At 46.2% G+C, this 22,500-nt stretch overlaps 1 protein-coding gene across 1 annotated transcript in view; it reads right to left on the reverse strand.

Annotated features, from left to right (window-relative positions):
• The window catches only part of mrvi1 (murine retrovirus integration site 1 homolog), a 57,841-nt gene that overhangs the window by 26,977 nt on the left and 8,364 nt on the right, over positions 1 to 22,500 (reverse strand). Inside the window, exons 8-10 of the mRNA XM_080840434.1 lie at positions 18,352 to 18,771; positions 15,727 to 15,805; positions 15,449 to 15,575 (exon numbers count right to left, since the gene is read on the reverse strand). Of these exons, the coding sequence (XP_080696560.1) occupies positions 15,449 to 15,575; positions 15,727 to 15,805; positions 18,352 to 18,771 (626 nt within the window). The remainder of the gene's footprint in view (positions 1 to 15,448; positions 15,576 to 15,726; positions 15,806 to 18,351; positions 18,772 to 22,500) is intronic.

Here is a 22,500-nt window from a genome sequence, read left to right on the forward strand (position 1 = left end):
ACACACTCACACACACACGTTACTCTAGACATCATAGCGTCATACACACTCACACACACACTCCTCTAGACATCATAGCGTCATACACACTCACACACACACACTCCTCTAGACATCATAGCGTCATACACACTCACACACACTCCTCTAGACATCATAGCGTCATACACACTCATACACACACGTTACTCTAGACATCATAGCGTCACACACACTCACACACACACACTCCTCTAGACATCATAGCGTCATACACACTCACACACACACGTTACTCTAGACATCATAGCGTCATACACACTCATACACACACGTTACTCTAGACATCATAGCGTCATACACACTCACACACACACACTCCTCTAGACATCATAGCGTCATACACACTCATACACACACTCCTCTAGACATCATAGCGTCATACACACTCACACACACACTCCTCTAGACATCATAGCGTCATACACACTCACACACACGTTACTCTAGACATCATAGCGTCATACACACTCACACACACGTTACTCTAGACATCATAGCGTCATACACACTCACACACACACTCCTCTAGACATCATAGCGTCATACACACTCACACACACACGTTACTCTAGACATCATAGCGTCACACACACTCACACACACACGTTACTCTAGACATCATAGCGTCACACACACTCACACACACACTCCTCTAGACATCATAGCGTCATACACACTCACACACACACTCCTCTAGACATCATAGCGTCATACACACTCACACACACACGTTACTCTAGACATCATAGCGTCATACACACTCACACACACACTCCTCTAGACATCATAGCGTCATACACACTCATACACACACTCCTCTAGACATCATAGCGTCATACACACTCACACACACGTTACTCTAGACATCATAGCGTCATACACACTCACACACACACTCCTCTAGACATCATAGCGTCATACACACTCACACACACACGTTACTCTAGACATCATAGCGTCATACACACTCACACACACACTCCTCTAGACATCATAGCGTCATACACACTCATACACACACTCCTCTAGACATCATAGCGTCATACACACTCACACACACACTCCTCTAGACATCATAGCGTCATACACACTCACACACACGTTACTCTAGACATCATAGCGTCACACACTCACACACACACTCCTCTAGACATCATAGCGTCATACACACTCACACACACGTTACTCTAGACATCATAGCGTCATACACACTCACACACACACTCCTCTAGACATCATAGCGTCATACACACTCACACACACACGTTACTCTAGACATCATAGCGTCATACACACTCACACACACGTTACTCTAGACATCATAGCATCACACACACTCATACACACACACTCCTCTAGACATCATAGCGTCATACACACTCACACACACACGTTACTCTAGACATCATAGCGTCATACACACTCATACACACACTCCTCTAGACATCATAGCGTCATACACACTCACACACACGTTACTCTAGACATCATAGCGTCATACACACTCACACACACACTCCTCTAGACATCATAGCGTCATACACACTCATACACACACACTCCTCTAGACATCATAGCGTCATACACACTCACACACACGTTACTCTAGACATCATAGCGTCATACACACTCACACACACACTCCTCTAGACATCATAGCGTCATACACACTCATACACACACGTTACTCTAGACATCATAGCGTCATACACACTCACACACACACTCCTCTAGACATCATAGCGTCACACACACTCACACACACACTCCTATAGACATCATAGCGTCATACACACTCACACACACACTCCTCTAGACATCATAGCGTCATACACACTCACACACACACTCCTCTAGACATCATAGCGTCATACACACTCACACACACACTCCTCTAGACATCATAGCGTCATACACACTCACACACACACTCCTCTAGACATCATAGCGTCACACACACTCACACACACACTCCTATAGACATCATAGCGTCATACACACTCATACACACACTCCTCTAGACATCATAGCGTCATACACACTCACACACACACTCCTCTAGACATCATAGCGTCATACACACTCACACACACACACACTCCTCTAGACATCATAGCGTCATACACACTCACACACACACGTTACTCTAGACATCATAGCGTCATACACACTCACACACACGTTACTCTAGACATCATAGCGTCATACACACTCACACACACGTTACTCTAGACATCATAGCGTCACACACACTCACACACACACGTTACTCTAGACATCATAGCGTCATACACACTCACACACACACGTTACTCTAGACATCATAGCGTCATACACACTCACACACACACTCCTCTAGACATCATAGCGTCATACACACTCATACACACACGTTACTCTAGACATCATAGCGTCATACACACTCACACACACGTTACTCTAGACATCATAGCGTCATACACACTCACACACACGTTACTCTAGACATCATAGCGTCATACACACTCACACACACGTTACTCTAGACATCATAGCGTCATACACACTCACACACACGTTACTCTAGACATCATAGCGTCATACACACTCACACACACGTTACTCTAGACATCATAGCGTCACACACACTCACACACACACGTTACTCTAGACATCATAGCGTCACACACACTCACACACACGTTACTCTAGACATCATAGCGTCACACACACTCACACACACACGTTACTCTAGACATCATAGCGTCATACACACTCACACACACTCATACACACACTCCTCTAGACATCATAGCGTCATACACACTCACACACACACTCCTCTAGACATCATAGCGTCACACACACTCATACACACACTCCTCTAGACATCATAGCGTCATACACACTCACACACACACGTTACTCTAGACATCATAGCGTCATACACACTCACACACACGTTACTCTAGACATCATAGCGTCATACACACTCACACACACGTTACTCTAGACATCATAGCGTCATACACACTCACACACACACTCCTCTAGACATCATAGCGTCACACACACTCATACACACACTCCTCTAGACATCATAGCGTCATACACACTCACACACACGTTACTCTAGACATCATAGCGTCATACACACTCACACACACACTCCTCTAGACATCATAGCGTCATACACACTCACACACACACACACTCCTCTAGACATCATAGCGTCATACACACTCACACACACACACTCCTCTAGACATCATAGCGTCATACACACTCACACACACACGTTACTCTAGACATCATAGCGTCATACACACTCACACACACGTTACTCTAGACATCATAGCGTCATACACACTCACACACACGTTACTCTAGACATCATAGCGTCATACACACTCACACACACACTCCTCTAGACATCATAGCGTCACACACACTCATACACACACTCCTCTAGACATCATAGCGTCATACACACTCACACACACACTCCTCTAGACATCATAGCGTCACACACACTCACACACACACACTCCTCTAGACATCATAGCGTCATACACACTCACACACACGTTACTCTAGACATCATAGCGTCATACACACTCACACACACACTCCTCTAGACATCATAGCGTCATACACACTCACACACACGTTACTCTAGACATCATAGCGTCACACACTCACACACACACTCCTCTAGACATCATAGCGTCATACACACTCACACACACGTTACTCTAGACATCATAGCGTCATACACACTCACACACACACTCCTCTAGACATCATAGCGTCATACACACTCACACACACACGTTACTCTAGACATCATAGCGTCATACACACTCACACACACGTTACTCTAGACATCATAGCATCACACACACTCATACACACACACTCCTCTAGACATCATAGCGTCATACACACTCACACACACACGTTACTCTAGACATCATAGCGTCATACACACTCATACACACACTCCTCTAGACATCATAGCGTCATACACACTCACACACACACTCCTCTAGACATCATAGCGTCATACACACTCACACACACACTCCTCTAGACATCATAGCGTCATACACACTCACACACACACGTTACTCTAGACATCATAGCGTCATACACACTCACACACACACTCCTCTAGACATCATAGCGTCATACACACTCACACACACGTTACTCTAGACATCATAGCGTCATACACACTCACACACACACTCCTCTAGACATCATAGCGTCATACACACTCATACACACACACTCCTCTAGACATCATAGCGTCATACACACTCACACACACGTTACTCTAGACATCATAGCGTCATACACACTCACACACACACTCCTCTAGACATCATAGCGTCATACACACTCATACACACACGTTACTCTAGACATCATAGCGTCATACACACTCACACACACACTCCTCTAGACATCATAGCGTCACACACACTCACACACACACTCCTATAGACATCATAGCGTCATACACACTCACACACACACTCCTCTAGACATCATAGCGTCATACACACTCACACACACACTCCTCTAGACATCATAGCGTCATACACACTCACACACACACTCCTCTAGACATCATAGCGTCATACACACTCACACACACACTCCTCTAGACATCATAGCGTCACACACACTCACACACACACTCCTATAGACATCATAGCGTCATACACACTCATACACACACTCCTCTAGACATCATAGCGTCATACACACTCACACACACACTCCTCTAGACATCATAGCGTCATACACACTCACACACACACACACTCCTCTAGACATCATAGCGTCATACACACTCACACACACACGTTACTCTAGACATCATAGCGTCATACACACTCACACACACGTTACTCTAGACATCATAGCGTCATACACACTCACACACACGTTACTCTAGACATCATAGCGTCACACACACTCACACACACACGTTACTCTAGACATCATAGCGTCATACACACTCACACACACGTTACTCTAGACATCATAGCGTCATACACACTCACACACACGTTACTCTAGACATCATAGCGTCACACACACTCACACACACGTTACTCTAGACATCATAGCGTCACACACACTCACACACACACGTTACTCTAGACATCATAGCGTCATACACACTCACACACACTCATACACACACTCCTCTAGACATCATAGCGTCATACACACTCACACACACACTCCTCTAGACATCATAGCGTCACACACACTCATACACACACTCCTCTAGACATCATAGCGTCATACACACTCACACACACACGTTACTCTAGACATCATAGCGTCATACACACTCACACACACGTTACTCTAGACATCATAGCGTCATACACACTCACACACACGTTACTCTAGACATCATAGCGTCATACACACTCACACACACACTCCTCTAGACATCATAGCGTCACACACACTCATACACACACTCCTCTAGACATCATAGCGTCATACACACTCACACACACGTTACTCTAGACATCATAGCGTCATACACACTCACACACACACTCCTCTAGACATCATAGCGTCATACACACTCACACACACACACACTCCTCTAGACATCATAGCGTCATACACACTCACACACACACACTCCTCTAGACATCATAGCGTCATACACACTCACACACACACGTTACTCTAGACATCATAGCGTCATACACACTCACACACACGTTACTCTAGACATCATAGCGTCATACACACTCACACACACGTTACTCTAGACATCATAGCGTCATACACACTCACACACACACTCCTCTAGACATCATAGCGTCACACACACTCATACACACACTCCTCTAGACATCATAGCGTCATACACACTCACACACACACTCCTCTAGACATCATAGCGTCACACACACTCACACACACACACTCCTCTAGACATCATAGCGTCATACACACTCACACACACGTTACTCTAGACATCATAGCGTCATACACACTCACACACACACTCCTCTAGACATCATAGCGTCATACACACTCACACACACACTCCTCTAGACATCATAGCGTCACACACACTCACACACACACACTCCTCTAGACATCATAGCGTCATACACACTCACACACACGTTACTCTAGACATCATAGCGTCACACACACTCACACACACACTCCTCTAGACATCATAGCGTCATACACACTCACACACACACTCCTCTAGACATCATAGCGTCATACACACTCACACACACACGTTACTCTAGACATCATAGCGTCATACACACTCACACACACACTCCTCTAGACATCATAGCGTCATACACACTCACACACACGTTACTCTAGACATCATAGCGTCATACACACTCACACACACGTTACTCTAGACATCATAGCGTCATACACACTCACACACACGTTACTCTAGACATCATAGCGTCATACACACTCACACACACACGTTACTCTAGACATCATAGCGTCATACACACTCACACACACGTTACTCTAGACATCATAGCGTCATACACACTCACACACACACGTTACTCTAGACATCATAGCGTCATACACACTCACACACACACTCCTCTAGACATCATAGCGTCATACACACTCATACACACACGTTACTCTAGACATCATAGCGTCATACACACTCACACACACACTCCTCTAGACATCATAGCGTCACACACACTCATACACACACTCCTCTAGACATCATAGCGTCACACACACTCACACACACACTCCTCTAGACATCATAGCGTCACACACACTCACACACACGTTACTCTAGACATCATAGCGTCATACACACTCACACACACACGTTACTCTAGACATCATAGCGTCATACACACTCACACACACGTTACTCTAGACATCATAGCGTCATACACACTCACACACACGTTACTCTAGACATCATAGCGTCATACACACTCACACACACGTTACTCTAGACATCATAGCGTCATACACACTCACACACACACTCCTCTAGACATCATAGCGTCACACACACTCATACACACACTCCTCTAGACATCATAGCGTCATACACACTCACACACACGTTACTCTAGACATCATAGCGTCATACACACTCACACACACACTCCTCTAGACATCATAGCGTCATACACACTCACACACACACACACTCCTCTAGACATCATAGCGTCATACACACTCACACACACACACTCCTCTAGACATCATAGCGTCATACACACTCACACACACACGTTACTCTAGACATCATAGCGTCATACACACTCACACACACGTTACTCTAGACATCATAGCGTCATACACACTCACACACACGTTACTCTAGACATCATAGCGTCATACACACTCACACACACACTCCTCTAGACATCATAGCGTCACACACACTCATACACACACTCCTCTAGACATCATAGCGTCATACACACTCACACACACACTCCTCTAGACATCATAGCGTCACACACACTCACACACACACACTCCTCTAGACATCATAGCGTCATACACACTCACACACACGTTACTCTAGACATCATAGCGTCATACACACTCACACACACACTCCTCTAGACATCATAGCGTCATACACACTCACACACACACTCCTCTAGACATCATAGCGTCACACACACTCACACACACACACTCCTCTAGACATCATAGCGTCATACACACTCACACACACGTTACTCTAGACATCATAGCGTCACACACACTCACACACACACTCCTCTAGACATCATAGCGTCATACACACTCACACACACACTCCTCTAGACATCATAGCGTCATACACACTCACACACACACGTTACTCTAGACATCATAGCGTCATACACACTCACACACACACTCCTCTAGACATCATAGCGTCATACACACTCACACACACGTTACTCTAGACATCATAGCGTCATACACACTCACACACACGTTACTCTAGACATCATAGCGTCATACACACTCACACACACGTTACTCTAGACATCATAGCGTCATACACACTCACACACACACGTTACTCTAGACATCATAGCGTCATACACACTCACACACACGTTACTCTAGACATCATAGCGTCATACACACTCACACACACACGTTACTCTAGACATCATAGCGTCATACACACTCACACACACACTCCTCTAGACATCATAGCGTCATACACACTCATACACACACGTTACTCTAGACATCATAGCGTCATACACACTCACACACACACTCCTCTAGACATCATAGCGTCACACACACTCATACACACACTCCTCTAGACATCATAGCGTCACACACACTCACACACACACTCCTCTAGACATCATAGCGTCACACACACTCACACACACGTTACTCTAGACATCATAGCGTCATACACACTCACACACACACGTTACTCTAGACATCATAGCGTCATACACACTCACACACACGTTACTCTAGACATCATAGCGTCATACACACTCACACACACACTCCTCTAGACATCATAGCGTCACACACACTCACACACACGTTACTCTAGACATCATAGCGTCATACACACTCACACACACACTCCTCTAGACATCATAGCGTCATACACACTCACACACACACTCCTCTAGACATCATAGCGTCATACACACTCACACACACACTCCTCTAGACATCATAGCGTCATACACACTCATACACACACTCCTCTAGACATCATAGCGTCATACACACTCATACACACACGTTACTCTAGACATCATAGCGTCATACACACTCACACACACGTTACTCTAGACATCATAGCGTCATACACACTCACACACACGTTACTCTAGACATCATAGCGACATACACACTCACACACACACGTTACTCTAGACATCATAGCGTCATACACACTCACACACACACGTTACTCTAGACATCATAGCGTCATACACACTCATACACACACACTCCTCTAGACATCATAGCGTCATACACACTCACACACACACTCCTCTAGACATCATAGCGTCATACACACTCACACACACACTCCTCTAGACATCATAGCGTCATACACACTCACACACACACGTTACTCTAGACATCATAGCGTCATACACACTCACACACACGTTACTCTAGACATCATAGCGTCATACACACTCACATACACACGTTACTCTAGACATCATAGCGTCATACACACTCACACATACACGTTACTCTAGACATCATAGCGTCATACACACTCACACACACACTCCTCTAGACATCATAGCGTCATACACACTCACACACACTCCTATAGACATCATAGCGTCATACACACTCACACACACGTTACTCTAGACATCATAGCGTCATACACACTCACACACACACTCCTCTAGACATCATAGCGTCATACACACTCACACACACACTCCTCTAGACATCATAGCGTCATACACACTCACACACACGTTACTCTAGACATCATAGCGTCATACACACTCACACACACACTCCTCTAGACATCATAGCGTCATACACACTCACACACACGTTACTCTAGACATCATAGCGTCATACACACTCACACACACACTCCTCTAGACATCATAGCGTCATACACACTCACACACACGTTACTCTAGACATCATAGCGTCATACACACTCACACACACACACACTCCTCTAGACATCATAGCGTCACACACACTCACACACACACTCCTCTAGACATCATAGCGTCATACACACTCACACACACGTTACTCTAGACATCATAGCGTCATACACACTCACACACACACGTTACTCTAGACATCATAGCGTCATACACACTCATACACACACACTCCTCTAGACATCATAGCGTCATACACACTCACACACACGTTACTCTAGACATCATAGCGTCATACACACTCACACACACACGTTACTCTAGACATCATAGCGTCATACACACTCACACACACACTCCTCTAGACATCATAGCGTCATACACACTCATACACACACGTTACTCTAGACATCATAGCGTCATACACACTCACACACACGTTACTCTAGACATCATAGCGTCATACACACTCACACACACACTCCTCTAGACATCATAGCGTCATACACACTCACACACACACGTTACTCTAGACATCATAGCGTCATACACACTCACACACACGTTACTCTAGACATCATAGCGTCATACACACTCACACACACGTTACTCTAGACATCATAGCGTCATACACACTCACACACACGTTACTCTAGACATCATAGCGTCACACACACTCACACACACGTTACTCTAGACATCATAGCGTCACACACACTCATACACACACTCCTCTAGACATCATAGCGTCATACACACTCACACACACACTCCTCTAGACATCATAGCGTCACACACACTCATACACACACTCCTCTAGACATCATAGCGTCATACACACTCACACACACACGTTACTCTAGACATCATAGCGTCATACACACTCACACACACGTTACTCTAGACATCATAGCGTCATACACACTCACACACACGTTACTCTAGACATCATAGCGTCATACACACTCACACACACACTCCTCTAGACATCATAGCGTCACACACACTCATACACACACTCCTCTAGACATCATAGCGTCATACACACTCACACACACGTTACTCTAGACATCATAGCGTCATACACACTCACACACACACTCCTCTAGACATCATAGCGTCATACACACTCACACACACACACACTCCTCTAGACATCATAGCGTCATACACACTCACACACACACACTCCTCTAGACATCATAGCGTCATACACACTCACACACACACGTTACTCTAGACATCATAGCGTCATACACACTCACACACACGTTACTCTAGACATCATAGCGTCATACACACTCACACACACGTTACTCTAGACATCATAGCGTCATACACACTCACACACACACTCCTCTAGACATCATAGCGTCATACACACTCACACACACGTTACTCTAGACATCATAGCGTCACACACACTCACACACACACTCCTCTAGACATCATAGCGTCATACACACTCACACACACACTCCTCTAGACATCATAGCGTCATACACACTCACACACACGTTACTCTAGACATCATAGCGTCATACACACTCACACACACGTTACTCTAGACATCATAGCGTCATACACACTCACACACACGTTACTCTAGACATCATAGCGTCATACACACTCACACACACGTTACTCTAGACATCATAGCGTCATACATACTCACACACACACGTTACTCTAGACATCATAGCGTCATACACACTCACACACACACGTTACTCTAGACATCATAGCGTCATACACACTCACACACACACGTTACTCTAGACATCATAGCGTCATACACACTCACACACACACTCCTCTAGACATCATAGCGTCACACACACTCACACACACGTTACTCTAGACATCATAGCGTCATACACACTCACACACACGTTACTCTAGACATCATAGCGTCACACACACTCATACACACACTCCTCTAGACATCATAGCGTCATACACACTCACACACACACTCCTCTAGACATCATAGCGTCATACACACTCACACACACGTTACTCTAGACATCATAGCGTCATACACACTCACACACACACGTTACTCTAGACATCATAGCGTCACACACACTCACACACACACGTTACTCTAGACATCATAGCGTCATACACACTCACACACACACTCCTCTAGACATCATAGCGTCATACACACTCACACACACACGTTACTCTAGACATCATAGCGTCATACACACTCACACACACACTCCTCTAGACATCATAGCGTCATACACACTCACACACACACTCCTCTAGACATCATAGCGTCACACACACTCACACACACACACTCCTCTAGACATCATAGCGTCATACACACTCACACACACACACACTCCTCTAGACATCATAGCGTCATACACACTCATACACACACACTCCTCTAGACATCATAGCGTCATACACACTCATACACACACTCCTCTAGACATCATAGCGTCATACACACACACACACACACACTCCTCTAGACATCATAGCGTCATACACTCTCACACACACACGTTACTCTAGACATCATAGCGTCATACACACTCACACACACACTCCTCTAGACATCATAGCGTCATACACACTCACACACACACACACTCCTCTAGACATCATAGCGTCATACACACTCATACACACACGTTACTCTAGACATCATAGCGTCATACACACTCACACACACGTTACTCTAGACATCATAGCGTCACACACACTCACACACACACTCCTCTAGACATCATAGCGTCATACACACTCACACACACACTCCTCTAGACATCATAGCGTCATACACACTCATACACACACTCCTCTAGACATCATAGCGTCATACACACACACACACACACACTCCTCTAGACATCATAGCGTCATACACACTCACACACACACGTTACTCTAGACATCATAGCGTCATACACACTCACACACACACTCCTCTAGACATCATAGCGTCATACACACTCACACACACACACACTCCTCTAGACATCATAGCGTCATACACACTCATACACACACGTTACTCTAGACATCATAGCGTCATACACACTCACACACACGTTACTCTAGACATCATAGCGTCACACACACTCACACACACACTCCTCTAGACATCATAGCGTCATACACACTCACACACACACGTTACTCTAGACATCATAGCGTCATACACACTCACACACACGTTACTCTAGACATCATAGCGTCATACACACTCACACACACACTCCTCTAGACATCATAGCGTCATACACACTCACACACACGTTACTCTAGACATCATAGCGTCATACACACTCACACACACGTTACTCTAGACATCATAGCGTCATACACACTCATACACACACACTCCTCTAGACATCATAGCGTCACACACACTCATACACACACTCCTCTAGACATCATAGCGTCATACACACTCACACACACGTTACTCTAGACATCATAGCGTCATACACACTCACACACACACGTTACTCTAGACATCATAGCGTCATACACACTCACACACACACACTCCTCTAGACATCATAGCGTCATACACACTCACACACACACGTTACTCTAGACATCATAGCGTCATACACACTCACACACACGTTACTCTAGACATCATAGCGTCATACACACTCACACACACGTTACTCTAGACATCATAGCGTCATACACACTCACACACACGTTACTCTAGACATCATAGCGTCATACACACTCACACACACTCCTCTAGACATCATAGCGTCATACACACTCACACACACGTTACTCTAGACATCATAGCGTCATACACACTCACACACACACGTTACTCTAGACATCATAGCGTCATACACACTCACACACACGTTACTCTAGACATCATAGCGTCACACACTCACACACACACTCCTCTAGACATCATAGCGTCATACACACTCACACACACACGTTACTCTAGACATCATAGCGTCATACACACTCACACACACACTCCTCTAGACATCATAGCGTCACACACACTCACACACACGTTACTCTAGACATCATAGCGTCATACACACTCACACACACGTTACTCTAGACATCATAGCGTCACACACACTCATACACACACTCCTCTAGACATCATAGCGTCATACACACTCACACACACACTCCTCTAGACATCATAGCGTCATACACACTCACACACACGTTACTCTAGACATCATAGCGTCATACACACTCACACACACACGTTACTCTAGACATCATAGCGTCACACACACTCACACACACGTTACTCTAGACATCATAGCGTCATACACACTCACACACACGTTACTCTAGACATCATAGCGTCATACACACTCACACACACACTCCTCTAGACATCATAGCGTCATACACACTCACACACACGTTACTCTAGACATCATAGCGTCATACACACTCACACACACACTCCTCTAGACATCATAGCGTCATACACACTCACACACACACGTTACTCTAGACATCATAGCGTCATACACACTCACACACACACTCCTCTAGACATCATAGCGTCATACACACTCACACACACACTCCTCTAGACATCATAGCGTCACACACACTCACACACACACACTCCTCTAGACATCATAGCGTCATACACACTCACACACACACGTTACTCTAGACATCATAGCGTCATACACACTCACACACACACACACTCCTCTAGACATCATAGCGTCACACACACTCACACACACACACTCCTCTAGACATCATAGCGTCATACACACTCACACACACACGTTACTCTAGACATCATAGCGTCATACACACACTCACACACACTCCTCTAGACATCATAGCGTCATACACACTCATACACACACACTCCTCTAGACATCATAGCGTCATACACACTCATACACACACTCCTCTAGACATCATAGCGTCATACACACACACACACACACACTCCTCTAGACATCATAGCGTCATACACACTCACACACACACGTTACTCTAGACATCATAGCGTCATACACACTCACACACACACTCCTCTAGACATCATAGCGTCATACACACTCACACACACACACACTCCTCTAGACATCATAGCGTCATACACACTCATACACACACGTTACTCTAGACATCATAGCGTCATACACACTCACACACACGTTACTCTAGACATCATAGCGTCACACACACTCACACACACACTCCTCTAGACATCATAGCGTCATACACACTCACACACACACGTTACTCTAGACATCATAGCGTCATACACACTCACACACACGTTACTCTAGACATCATAGCGTCATACACACTCACACACACACTCCTCTAGACATCATAGCGTCATACACACTCACACACACACACACTCCTCTAGACATCATAGCGTCATACACACTCACACACACACACACTCCTCTAGACATCATAGCGTCATACACACTCACACACACGTTACTCTAGACATCATAGCGTCATACACACTCACACACACACTCCTCTAGACATCATAGCGTCACACACACTCACACACACACTCCTCTAGACATCATAGCGTCATACACACTCACACACACACACTCCTCTAGACATCATAGCGTCATACAAACTCACTCCTCTACACATCATAGCAAGTGTGTGTGCTTGCGTGTGTGCATGTGTGTATGTGTGTGTTTCTGTGCATGCCTGCATGTGTGTGTGTGTTTCTGTACATGCGTGCGTGTGTGTGTGTGTGTGTGTGTGTGTGTGTGTGTGTGTGTGTGTGTGTAAAACCTCACCAGCCCGGCAGGCCCCTGTGCATTTTGAGTTTACGCAGCATGACATCAGAGATGCTGGGCAGCACGTCAGTCTTCTCCTTAGACTCCTCCTCTTGGGCGGAGTCAGGGGCAGGGCGGTGGGAGGGGCCTGGGGAGCAGGAGATAAATCAAGGAAGCCATGTTCTAATGTGGGGTACCAACACACACACAGACACACACAGACACACACACACACACACACACACAAACACAAACACACACACAAACATAAACACAAACACACACACACACACACGCACCTCTCTCCTGCTCAGCATTCTCAGACAGGTCAGGAAGCTTTGAGGCAGAGATGCTGTTGTTCCGCATCAACTTGTGTTCCTGCAAAACACACACACACATGTAAACAAACACTGTGGTACCACAAGCTGGGCTGGTGGTTCCACTAGGTTGGAATGGGAGTGAATTACCTCAAAAGGCCTATACGGGGCAGGCTCTAGGACCCTGGGGAGGTGCTCTGGGGACTAGGAAGGTCAGGTCACTGATTGCAAGCTCAGGTGCAAATGGTTAGAGTAGGTTGGCACCTGAGCAGGAACGAGTTTGAAAAGAGTAGAGAGTGGGGACAGACCACCGTTGGTATGATTTAAGTTTGGAGCAACTGTTTTGACTTTTGAAGAAGTTTTATGTTTGACTTTTTGTTAGTTAATAAACCAAATTCCTCATTTGAAAGCATTTTTGCCTGCTCTGTCCAGTGATTACGCACTGCCCTACACCCCGCTCAGTGGTAACGCCTCTCATGATGCCACATGTGGTGGAGAATGCGGGCAAGAGGGCGTAGGTGCTAATGAGCAGAAGTGAAGGAATCGACAGCTTGGTGAAACTTTTTCCAGGACTTCACACAAGCTGAACGAAAAAAACGAAATGGAGGAACTGGTGAAGATGCTGTTGGAGAGCCAGACGGCCCAGCTGGAGACCAGTGCAGCCTTGCTACAGATGCAGCGGATGGACAATCCGTCTGAAGCTGACCTACAGGAGGTTGCGAAGAAGCACGCCCGGTCTGATGAGATGTTTGAGAGAGTCCAGGAGAGGCTAACTCAGATGAGCAGGGCCGCAGCATTTGAAATGACTGCCCCAGGGAAACGTCCGGCAGAGGTGTTCAAGAACCAACAAGGGGCTGAAGGGCAGAAGGTAAGAGAAATGCTTTCTGCCGTGATTCAAATGGTGCAGCCTGAAGCTGACCAGGTCTGGGAGGCCCTGCCTGAGATTGCCGAAGAAGGGGCAGCAACGCTGGCCAGCACCAAAGAGCTGGTGGTCCTAGGGGGCGATGATGAATGTGCCGATGATGAAGAGTATGACAGCGGTGATGATGAAGATTTCGATGTTGATGAACATTATGTCGATGAAGAGTATGACCGTCACGGCTGTGTTGAAGATGTTGATGTTGGTGAAAATGATGTCAATGATGATGAAGAGTATGACAGTGACTGTGAGGTTGAAGATGCTATAGACAAAGTTACTGTTGATGAAGATGATGATGATGCCGTCGATGAAGCTGGTGGTGAGGAGTATGACACAGACGATGATGCCGACCTCGGTGAAGAGGGGGACCAGACAAGCGTGGCTGCCGCTGCCGAGAGGAGAGAGATGTGCCTGTTCACCGGCTACCAGCACAGAGTGGTAGTAGCATGTCCCACAGTCGAAACTTCCAAAGAGAGGGGCCCCTTTGAATTAATTGAAGAAGGCAAATACAGCGCAGCCAAGGGCAAAGCTAGCTTCGAAATGGTCATTGAGAAGATTCCAGTGAAGCACAGCTGCAGCAAGAACCTCGACATCCATGAGGTACAGGTGGGCTGGTCTCTGGCCAATGGCAGCCTTCGGTTGGGTGAGGAAGAGCACTCCAGTGTTTACTCCAGCAGGGTCAAGAAGTCCACCAACAGCGAAACTGAGGGCTATGGTGAGCCCGCGGCACGTCTTGATGCACAGAGACTGAACGCTCAGAACGAGCAAAAGAGACAGAGGGTCCACGACCGGAAGGGGGATGGATAGACTCCAAGGAAAAAAGAAGCTGGACAGACAAACTGGGAACTGACACAGGGAAGAAACGGACTTGATAATTGTTAAAAAAAAGAAAAAAAAAAAGGAAAATACCCTCAATGAAGAGGGGGGGTGGGAAGGACATTTTGTGTTTTGTTGTTAAATAACCTATTGGGGTCCTGAAAAGTGTTATGTAAGGTGGTTTTGTGCTTAGCTTTGGATAATCGAATTAAGCCCTTCTTTAACCTCCCGGGAGGGGCATGAAGTTGAGGGGAAGGGTATGTGGTACCACAAGCTGGGCTGGTGGTTCCACTAGGTTGGAATGGGAGTGAATTACCTCAAAAGGCCTATACGGGGCAGGCTCTAGGACCCTGGGGAGGTGCTCTGGGGACTAGGAAGGTCAGGTCACTGATTGCAAGCTCAGGTGCAAATGGTTAGAGTAGGTTGGCACCTGAGCAGGAACGAGTTTGAAAAGAGTAGAGAGTGGGGACAGACCACCGTTGGTATGATTTAAGTTTGGAGCAACTGTTTTGACTTTTGAAGAAGTTTTATGTTTGACTTTTTGTTAGTTAATAAACCAAATTCCTCATTTGAAAGCATTTTTGCCTGCTCTGTCCAGTGATTACGCACTGCCCTACACCCCGCTCAGTGGTAACGCCTCTCATGATGCCACAACACACACACACACATTATTTTGTGGTGTGCAAAAGAGTGTCATTTTCGGGGATTGACCCCGGGTCGTGGTTCGGCAGACTTAGATTAACCTAGTGAGCTATTGAGGACCCACTTGCAGGACAATGTCAAAAACTTTCTTTCCCGGCAACGGAAAATACAAAAACTGATATGTGTGTGTGCGTGTGTGTGTGCATGTAAGTGATAGCACAGAATCTCACCTCTCTGAGTTTGGACATCTTCTGGACGTTAGCAGCCGGAACAGGGAAGTCCTTGTAACCTGACCCCTTACCGAAGGGCAGGGCTGATATAGGCTCCTCCTCCTCCTCTATGTGGGCGGGGCTCTGTGATTCGTTGCGCAGGTTGAGGGTGCCCACCGTATCCCAGGAGACAGCGCGCATGAGGGGGGGGAAGGCGCCCATGGTCTTGATCTCCGCGGTGCAGGGAGCCTGCTGTGTGGGGGGGCGGGGCACGGGCTTGGCCACACCTGTGGCAGGTGAGGGGGAGAGGCTCTCCTCAGGCGTAACCGCGGCCGACGAGGAGGCCTTCTTCAGTGCCGCCGTCTGAGCGTGGCGTGGGGAGAGCGTCCCTGATGACACCTTCCTCTTCTCACTGGGCCTCCACTCCACCAACCGCAGAGCCTGATGGAGAGAGAGAGAGAGAGGGAGAGAGAGAGGGAGAGAGAGAGGGAGAGCGAGAGATGGAGACGGAGAGGGAGGGAGAGAGAGAGGGAGAGAGATGGAGCGAGAGACATGGAAAGAGAGAGATGGCAGAGAGGGGGGCAGAGAGATAGAGAGAGAGATTAGGAGAGAGAGATGGAGAGACATGGAGAGAGAGATGGAGAGACAGAGATGGATGGAAGGAGAGATGGACAGAGATATGGAGAGAGAGACGGAGAGAGAGAGATGGGCAGAGAGATGGACAGAGAGATGGACGTAGAGATGGAGAGACATGGAGAGAGAGAGATGGAGAGAGAGATGGTGAGAGAGAGATGGAGAGACAAACTAGTTTTACTCCCTTACTGGCTGCTCAGTTTGTCACCGGCTGCCATGACCTTCACCATTTACACTATGTTGATTGTTTTGGTTTCTCTTTTGTTGTTTCTTTTTCTTTTATTGTTGTTGTTTTTTAGTTTTGAAATCAACTTTCTGCTTGGGAACACTGTACATGAATGTTTATGACAATAAAGAGAGAAAGACTAAGAGAGGAAGAGAGAGAGAGAGGAAGAGAGAGACTAAGAGAGAAAGAAGAAGAGAGAGACTTAGAGAAAAAGGAAGAGAGGGAGAGACTAAGAGAGAAAGAGGAACAGAGAGAGAGACTAAGGGCCTGATTTACTGACATTGCGACCGCAGCTTAATCTGCGGTCGCACATTAACGCACAGCGTTTTTGCGCATTTTCGGTGGTATTTATCAAACCAGGTCCGCGCTGGGCAATCTGTGCTTACTCCGCCCTTTAGGTCCTGATTTACTAACATTGCGACGGCAGCTTAATCTGCGGTCGCACATTAACGCAAGGTGGTTTTGCGCATTTTCCGCGGTATTTATCAAACCAGATCCACGCTGGGCAATCATTATTTAGCGCACCGTTAAAAGACGGGAGAAATCGAGATGCTTACAAGAACACGATTATAAAGAATATGCTATTGGTGGCATTAATGCATAAACTGTCTATTATAACAATATAGATGTGTACATGGCGAGATTAATAAGTTCTACAAGGGACATGGGTTCACTAAAATATATCCCCACTGAAACAAATACATTGACCAAGTAGCCAGGCCTCTCCAAAATCACCGTTGCTCAATCATGGATAGATGGCGGAAGATAAAACTGTCATGGACAGATCCAGGGTATTTTGCTACCACATTAGTAATGGTCATGTTGGCATCACATATGACCTGGACATTCATTGAATATGTGTGCTTTCTGTTTCAGGAAATGTGTTCGTGGATTGAAGGTGGGACTGTTTGCATGTGGATGCAATCAATGGCTCCAATTACGTTCGGAAAGTTTAATTTCAGCTATCGTAGTGGGGAAATGTATATTGACCAGTGCGCCGTAGCAATGCGTCGAGTACCTGGGTGAATATTTGGCTGAGTGAAGGCTGAGATATACCAACTGCAGATGCTATAACTGTTTGAAATTATCGGAGGCCAATATTTGCAAATGTTGCCAGGAGTTTAACAACTGATGGAATGGAATGTGATCGCTGGGTGAAGGGTTCGATGTCCTCTCTGATCTGGTCCAGTAATTGAAGTATTGCGTGGCTGGTTAACCTGTACCGTCTAATGATTTGTGGTTCGCTTAACTGAAAAAGTGTTATACGAGTTGAAAAAATTATTTCTGTGCGCTGTCTCTGTCTTCTTTCTTCGCCTTGCTCTTAAAACTGCTCCCATATCAACGTTTTCAGACTCAATGGAAATGCGCTTCCTGGTTAAGACGTGCTTTTATGAGGCGGAGAATTAGCCCGCAAATTAGAGACGTGCGCTCGCCAGGCAGTTTTAGTAAATACCACGCAATACATCATTAGGCGCACTTAACTTCTCTCCTCCCATATATTTGCGCTTCACGCCCACGTTTCTTATTCCCTCCCAGCTCGTTGCGGTTTACACCCACAAAGCGTAAAAATGCGCTTCTACTCAAATGCGCCTCCTTTGAAAATACCATTTTGTGTTTACGACCGCTATTTTACACCTGAAATGGGCGCAATCCTGTTAGTAAATCAGGCCCTAAGAGAGAAAGAGGCAGAGAGAGAGAGACACAGGGCCCTATCTTGCCGATCAGAAACGCAAGTAGGACGGCGCCAAACGCAAGTATCTGTGTGGGCGGCTCTATGGCGCAGTTGCTATTTTAACGGCGGAAAAAACACACTTGCTCCCAGCGCAGGTGTCAAATGGGTTGGTCCAAAGGAGGTTACTCAGCCATAGGTGTGGTTTGGGCGTAATATGCAATAAACCAATCAGAGCGTCATCTCACATTCCCTTTAAGAGCGCGGAGCGCATATTCCATAGCGGCTCGTTATCGTAATGGCGGAATTACCGGGAGGAAGACCGCGAGGCCACCAGAACGTCTGTTACCAGAAACAATCACGGCAATATTTTCTCATGCTTGTTTGAAGAAATGTTTCTACTTTTCATTTCTCGTTTGTATTTTTTCAGTTACTAGCATTCGTTTTTTGGTGGCAACATATTTGAAATAAAAGTCACAAAAACATACTTTCCGATGTTTTGGGTTCACCCTCACTGAATCACTAGGTTATGTATGCATGGTAATAATATTGCAATTTGCTCAAGCAATACTGGAGATGGCAATGGTTTTCTTACATCATTATAGAGGAAGTAGCGCTTCTGAAAGTTGAGCTCTCCTCTCTCGTGCTGCTGCTGGGGCATTTCGGTTTAATGGCATCGGCACATGCAGTTCAACCTCACGTCTTCTAAAGTCCTCTAATCTATCCTCGTTTATGTCATTGTCACATCCATGATTCATGGCAATGTTGTGTAAAACACAACATGCCACAAAGAATGCAAAGAATGCTGTGAAAGTACCACCTGACCTGTCCAAACACCTGAAGCGCATTTTTATAATGTCAAATGTGCGCTCTATACGTGTGTGTGTGTGTTTTGTGTTGAAATTAGTTTCGCGCACTGTTGCAGGGTTGATAAAGGGCGTCATCAGCCAGGTTTTTAATGGGTAGCCGTTGTCACCCAACAGCCACCCATCAAATGGAGGATTCCCCTCGAAAAGGGCCGGAATTGATGAGTTTGCCAAAATGAACGAATCGTGGCTTGAGCCAGGATGGTTGGCAAAAACGTGACGGACATGTTAAGTGGCATCGCAAATGGTTTGGATGTTTATAGAATGTGTTCCCTTGCGGTTTACATAAATCAGTGCGTTTACTGGGGGGGCACGTATTTGAACATGGGTGCAGTCTATAGCGCCAAGGACGCCAGGGAACCCATACTTCTCCCAGAACGCCTGCTTAGCTCTCTCTTGGCTGTCGGGTGTTACGGGAAATTGTATGAATTCCCCAGCATGTCGGACTAGACCTGACGTAACTGCATGTATAGCCGAACTTATTGAAGACTGTGAAATGCCTCCAATAGAGCTGAGGGGGTGCTGGAACGACCCAGACGCATAAAAATGCAGTGCCGTTGTCACTTTCACCGCAACGGGGAGGGCATAGGGAGAGTGTGCGTCTGTCCCCAGCTCATCTGCCAGGAGATGGCAGATATCAGTAACAGCCTGATGGGTTAGGCGTAGCTTTTGCCTACATTCCTCCTCAGTCAAAGCAAGGTAGGTCTGCCTGGGCCGGTAGACCCTCTCCCTCTGGCGTCCGATCCTCTGCCCCAAGACAGGTGTCTTTATATACC

This window comes from Sprattus sprattus (genome assembly GCF_963457725.1).
Source record: "Sprattus sprattus genome assembly, chromosome: 6".
Classification (NCBI taxonomy): Eukaryota; Metazoa; Chordata; class Actinopteri; order Clupeiformes; family Clupeidae; genus Sprattus; species Sprattus sprattus.